The following is a 6000-nucleotide window of genomic DNA, read 5'->3' as shown; positions in this document are numbered from 1 at the left end:
GGGGATGGAGAAACTCCGGCCTCTCCCAGGGTGCCCCCCCACCCAGCCTGGACCCCCCCGAGCCCTGGGTCTGCTCTCACCCTGCCCCGCTCCCTGCAAAGCCAGTTCCTGTTTGTCAGGATCCGTCCCCAGCGCAGGGTCCTTCCCTACTCTTGCTTTTACGCAGCGCTGCTCCCGGCGTGTGGTGGGGTAACCAAAGCTGGAGTCTGATTCCCCCCAAAATCAGCATGGACACGAAAAGCCAGCTCCTGGGTTGTTCCCAGGCTGCCGTAAGCTGCACGGGGCAGACACAGACCATACACCAGGCGAATGCTTCCCATACGCCTTTATTTGCAAAGTTACAGGATTTTTTTACAGGCACTGTGCGTTGGTGTTTCAGACCGGTTTGATTTTTTTTTCCGTATTACCCAATGACCAAGAGGGGTGGTGGGAGTGGGGAAATTCCCTCACAGCAACCGTTCCTCCAGAAAGGCATAAGACATCTGAGAGGAACAACCTGCTTCTTCTGAAGCCATGAAGCAAGGAATCTGGTTTATAAACAGGCTTAAAAAATAATACACATATATAAGAGCAGCTTGAAGCTAAAGTACAGCAATAAGTGGTACATATCTATGCATATCTGTTCATATCCTTTCTCCAAAGCTGGAAAAGGGATGGTTTAAAAATTAAAAACACAGTTTAAAAAAAAAAAAAAGGGATTCCATGCATTAAGTTTTAGTGTTTTGTGCAATTAAAATGGGATGAAAATAAATATAACTTAAAAAAAACCCAACCTTTTCCATGACACTAATGGAACAGAGGCAAGTCTATAAGGCACTTCCACGTGGGCTATTCTAGAAAGCCTGGCAAGGAGCTAAAACAGTGCAACCATTTACAATGGCATCAGATGAGCTAAAGACATCTGTCTGGTGAGATATGAACTGAGAAAAACCTTAGGAGGCTTCAATCCTTGGGAAGGAGGCTGGGGCATGGCTGCAGATGGCTTGATGGCCAACTCCTGCTCCTTATTGCTGCCAGGAGAAAACCTCCCCCACTGAGGGTGCTGGACCCACCGAACGATGGCAGAGGGGCTCTGGAGCACCGCTCCCGGGAAGCGAGATGAGACGGCGGGTTTGGGGATGGAGCAGGTGAGGGATTCGTGGCTGCCAAGCTCCTGCACCACCTCCTGCGCCGCACGCTCCTTCTGTCCTCGATGTGAGGGATGCCCCAGCTTGCCCTGCAGCCTCCCCTCCCCGCCGTCCTCTCGATGGCTGACCTTTAGCGAGCCAGCTCCACCACGAGCGAGCCGCTTAGTTCAAATGTTCCAGGAAGTTAAAAAATAGCCTCCGCCCTAAATAGGGAACTGGGTGTTTTTTGCAGGAGTGGGAGCGCAGAAGCCATCCGCATGGCCCGAGCAAGCTGGGAAGCCAGAGCCGAAGAGCAGCGGCAGAGTCAGCTAGCTCTGCGGAAAAAGAGGGAAGGCACGGGGACGCCTGACCCCAACTCTGCGTTGCCAAAGACAACTAACCTGGCCACCTCGAGAGCTGCTTTGCTGCTGTCACCCTTCACCACCTGCTGATAAAAATTACAGAGATGCTCCAGGCGGGGAGGTCACCCTGGGCCAGGTGCGGGCATTGGCAGCACTACCCCTACACACGTGCTTGGCTGCTGCCAAAAAGACTGATCAACCTGGATGACTACTTTAGGTCTCATAGTAGTCCCTTATAAGCTATTGTTCTCTCCCCCAGCCCTGCCCGAAGACTTCATTCTGCACGGAGGGCTGCGGACCCCAGCTAAGGAGGGATGGAAGCAGCTCCTAGCAGGGGAGCTGGGTCTCTAGAGAGGAGCTCGACATGTTACCCACTGTGCCAGTGCACCTAGCACAGGGGATGTGGGTGGGAAGAACCTGGCCATGATAAATACCTGTGCCCAGCCATATGGCCCCACAGTAGGAGGAAAAACCTCACCCTCCAGTGCCACCTGAAAATAACTGAGCAACCTCTATGGGATGTCTTGAACACAAAGAAAAACCCAAATCTGCCCTTCTAGCATCTCTGAAGGACTCGGCACAGCCAGTTCCCTAGGCTGAAAGGTGCTGGCAAGGACAACTAAAGGGCTCCCACCCCAGTATCCTTCGCTATCCCCATGCCTTACTCACGCACCTGGCTTCCAGAGGGTCCTGGGCACAGCCACTGAGTGTTTTTGGGATAAAGCTACAGATCCCAGTGCAGGGAGAGGCTCCTTCCTCCACCAGCCCTCTTAAAATCAGGCTGCACAAGAGACAGAAGCACGCAATAGCACGCGCTTGCCTAAGCAACCCTCCAGGCTGCTCCCGGCCGGCACGGCCGTGTGCTCCCACTGACTCTGTGAAGCCAAGGTTTCAAGTTCAGCTTTTGTTCTGGCAGGTTAGCTCTCTATTTACATGGAGAGGAAAAAAAAGACCAAGACAACCTAAAAAAAACACAACAAAAACACATTAAATAGGGAGAGTATAGCTTTCAAATGGGAAGGGCGAGGGCTGGAAAGTGTCTTGTAGTGCAGTTCAGAAGAGTCAGTCGGGGGCAGGTTGGGGGTAGTGGCAGAGTCAGACGCGCGGCTTTAATGCAAGTCTTCGCTCTGGGACAACTCTGTCAGGATCTGAATGAGGTTGTCCAGCCCCCAGAGGTAGCCGTCCTCTCTGTTCCCTTCCACCCAGGGCACGTTGTGCTGGAGAACTTGTCCCTCCGGCAGTGGGGTGGTTTTCCCAAAGTCAATCATCCAGACTTTGGCCTGTTCCTTCTTGTCATGAATGAAGAGGAGGGAACTCCCGATTACCTGCAGAGAGGAGAGAGACCAGTTAGTGGTGCTCCTATTGCTCATTCTCAGACAGCTCTGGGGCTTTCAGACACCTTATCTCAGGCTGCATTTGCAAGAGATGATGCTGAGATTTTGCATGAGCAAAAGCAAGCTCTGTGTGTTGCTGGCTGTTTGCACATGCAAATCTGGTATTCAGACAAGCTGATGTACTCACACAAATCCCAACTCTTGGCAGAAGGAGAGGATCAGAAAAACATGAGGGTGAAAGATAGAGATGTCATTTTGGAAACTGAGTCAAAGTCCTTGGGGAAGGAATGAGATGAATTGTCTCAGCCTTCAGATGGGGATTTTTTCCAAGGCCAGTTCTTTGTGACTGGCTCGTGCTATTCACACTCACCAGCCCTGAAGACATCACCACAGTGATGGGTACACTCCATGTACAAGTTAACTTGCAATGTGCTGTCTGCTACCTATAACACCGTCCAACTGCACCCAGATTCCCCCTTGAATATCCTCCTGAGGCTTTCACAGCGCTCTGGGGATGCAAGTTACAGAGGTACATGTGCATGAATTTCCTGTTCCATGAGTTCACTTGGCTGCATCTGCTTTGAAGGGCTCTTTCATATCCTGATCGGCCTTTGGGAAAATCCTGCAGCAAGTATTTGCCTGAGCAAGCCTGGGGAAGCCCACGGGTGCATTTGGGAAGGTGACGCACATCACCTCTGACCGGAGAAGTCTCAAGGCCTGTCGCAGAGGGACGAGACCCCACGAGCCCAACGCTCACCACCCACAGAGCAGAGAGATGCTCAGCAGGTGGGTACCTCCAGCTTAGCCCCTGGCCCATCCTGGCACGCAGTCCCAGCCAGGCTGCTGCCCAGCAGCAGCTCCACTGTGGCTTCCCAGTGCTTGGGGAACATGTATCAGTGTCAGGCCATTCATCATTGTGCTCTTCTGCTGAATCTGCTCCTCCAGTCAGAAGTTTTTAGCAGGCAGTACTACAGAAAAGCACCAACAGGCATGCTTCAGAGCTGTCCCAAATGAAGATTGCTTTCCAAATCATGTCTGATGCACATGAATTGGTGGATTATGAACTCGCTTGCCCTTGTATCACACACGGGGACCTTGGTGACCCGAGCACAACGGCTGTTAGCAGACAGGACGCAGCATGCTCAGAGCCAGGAGTGCCCCATAAGCTGTGCAGGTACATGGAGGAGCACAGCTCTAGGGGCACCCAGCTGGTGTCAGCCCTCCAAAACAGCAGCACTAAACGTTACTGGGGACTCCCATGTCTGTGCTATCAGCAGGGTTTAGTTTGAGGTTTGCCTTTAGACGAGGGTTTTGAATGGGAAGCATGTACTGTTTGCAAAAGCTATTATGAATTTACATTTTTGAGGAGACTTCCTCCTCCAGCACATTGGGAAAACATCCAAGGTCCAGAGATATTTATTATTTTCCAGAAATGCTTATCTTTAGCTCTTGTCCTTCTAAGCTCTTATAGCCCTCTCTTGGCCAGGACAGAGCATTTTAACCTTAAGGAAAAGCCTTTTGCTGACGTTCTTTGCTCGCCTGTCCTGGGTTGCCGAATTCTCCTGCAGCTCCTCAGAGGAGCCCTGCCCAGTGAGGGCCCCGTGGAGGGACACGCAGAGCTTGGCAGAGCTTCTGCTGTGCTTCGTCTCGAAGTGGGACGGAAAGTCAAAGCTGCTGCTTTTTAATTTTTAAGGAATGGAAACTCCTTTCAAAACCTCCTTGAAAGGCTGTTTTGTTTCTGTGTTTTCAAGCAAAACCCTGGCACTTGGTTTCAGGGAGCATTTTGTTTCCCATGTTGAACTGACCTGAAACCCTCAGTTTTGACATTTCCCTTCCAATTGCCTTACAGGCGCTGCTGTCAGGAGGCATGGCCCCATGTGCCTCTGGCTCCCGCCAGGACCCTCCACGTGCAGCTGGAGCCGAGGTGGCTCACGCGGCTCCGGCTGAGGGACAGTGGGATCTTGGAGCTGTGGCTCCTGCTCCGTGAGTTGAGGGTTCCTGTGAGGTTCTTTTGCCCGTAGACAACACATGCCAAGGACACGCGCGCTCATGTTTTGTTAAGTAGATGCAATAGCAAATACTTTTTGCCAATGCTAAATCAATAAAATGATTTTATTAAATTATGGAGCATTCCAATTCCTGTTGAAATGGCCAAAAAATTTAGTGCTTCCTCTGTTTTCCCACCAGAACTGAATTTTCACTGCAGAAAATGTTGATTTTGTGGACCCTCATTTCTGGAGGAAAGTCTTTCCAAGGTCCTTACTTGTAGTGCCCCAACCAGCTCAGCAAAGGCAGTTTTGGGATATCTGCAATTTATGGCTATGTTGAAGCCTTGTTTGATCACATGGAGCAACTGGCAGCCAAATGATACCTGATGCACATTCAGACAGGCATTTCTCTCCAGAAAACCCCTCTACTTTTACAGTAAGGATTTTTTCCAGTCATATAAACCCATAAGCAGCCCAAATTCCTCCTAGATCACTTTTAATCTATATGAACATTGGTTTTCAGTAGGTTTGAGCCCATGTCAGATACATGAACATTATATCAGTCATCAGCTGTATTTCCACGTAAGTACTAGATAAACAGGGGTAGGAAAACATGGATATAAGAATAAATTCAAAATTGTAGAAATTTACAGCCTCTGGCTTTGACTCCTCTCCTTGGACGAGCTGTGATTAAACCATTTGCATTTCTAAGCAGACCTGTCTAAACGTTGAGTATTACCTCATGGCACTTGAAGAACGGGGACGTCTCCAGGGTAGCGCGGATACCCTTCAACCGGTTAAGGTAACTGTTCTGGAATTACAAAAAAAACAAAAAACCCAAGATGTCAGCACTGCAGGAAGCCTACATAAAAACTGCTGCATGGGGCAGACAGGAAAGTCATCCCTCCCAGTATCATTTTCATGATACCATGTTTGCGTGGAGAGATGCCAGGGGCGTCCCTCAGCTGCTCTGCACTCAGCATCCTCCCACAGACCTATCCACTGGGAGGGGTGTCCCCTCTTTTTTGGGATCCACTTATCCTTTTGGCCTCTACAGCATCCTGTGAGCTCCTGTGGCTTCCACAGCTTCGTGAGAGCATTTGCTTTTGCTGAACCAGTGCTTTCTGCAGACTTTCCCTACTGCATCCATAGCACTTCCGAGGAGGGAACAGCTAATTCAGCAGTTGCTGCTGTGCATGCACAGCCAGGC

The 6000-nt window shown here is 50.4% G+C and overlaps 1 protein-coding gene across 1 annotated transcript in view; it reads right to left on the bottom strand.

Annotated features, from left to right (window-relative positions):
* Window positions 1-308: 308 nt before the first annotated feature.
* ITPKB (inositol-trisphosphate 3-kinase B) overlaps window positions 309-6000 on the bottom strand; it is a 71528-nt gene continuing 65836 nt past the window's right edge. Inside the window, exons 7-8 of the mRNA XM_069800022.1 lie at window positions 5530-5601; window positions 309-2793 (exon numbers count right to left, since the gene is read on the bottom strand). Of these exons, the coding sequence (XP_069656123.1) occupies window positions 2578-2793; window positions 5530-5601 (288 nt within the window). The 3' untranslated portion in view covers window positions 309-2577. The remainder of the gene's footprint in view (window positions 2794-5529; window positions 5602-6000) is intronic.

This window comes from Haliaeetus albicilla, chromosome 13 (genome assembly GCF_947461875.1).
Source record: "Haliaeetus albicilla chromosome 13, bHalAlb1.1, whole genome shotgun sequence".
In the NCBI taxonomy this organism is placed as follows: domain Eukaryota; kingdom Metazoa; phylum Chordata; class Aves; order Accipitriformes; family Accipitridae; genus Haliaeetus; species Haliaeetus albicilla.
Note: the sequence above shows the minus strand (reverse complement) of the source record. Positions and strands in the feature narration are given on the sequence as shown.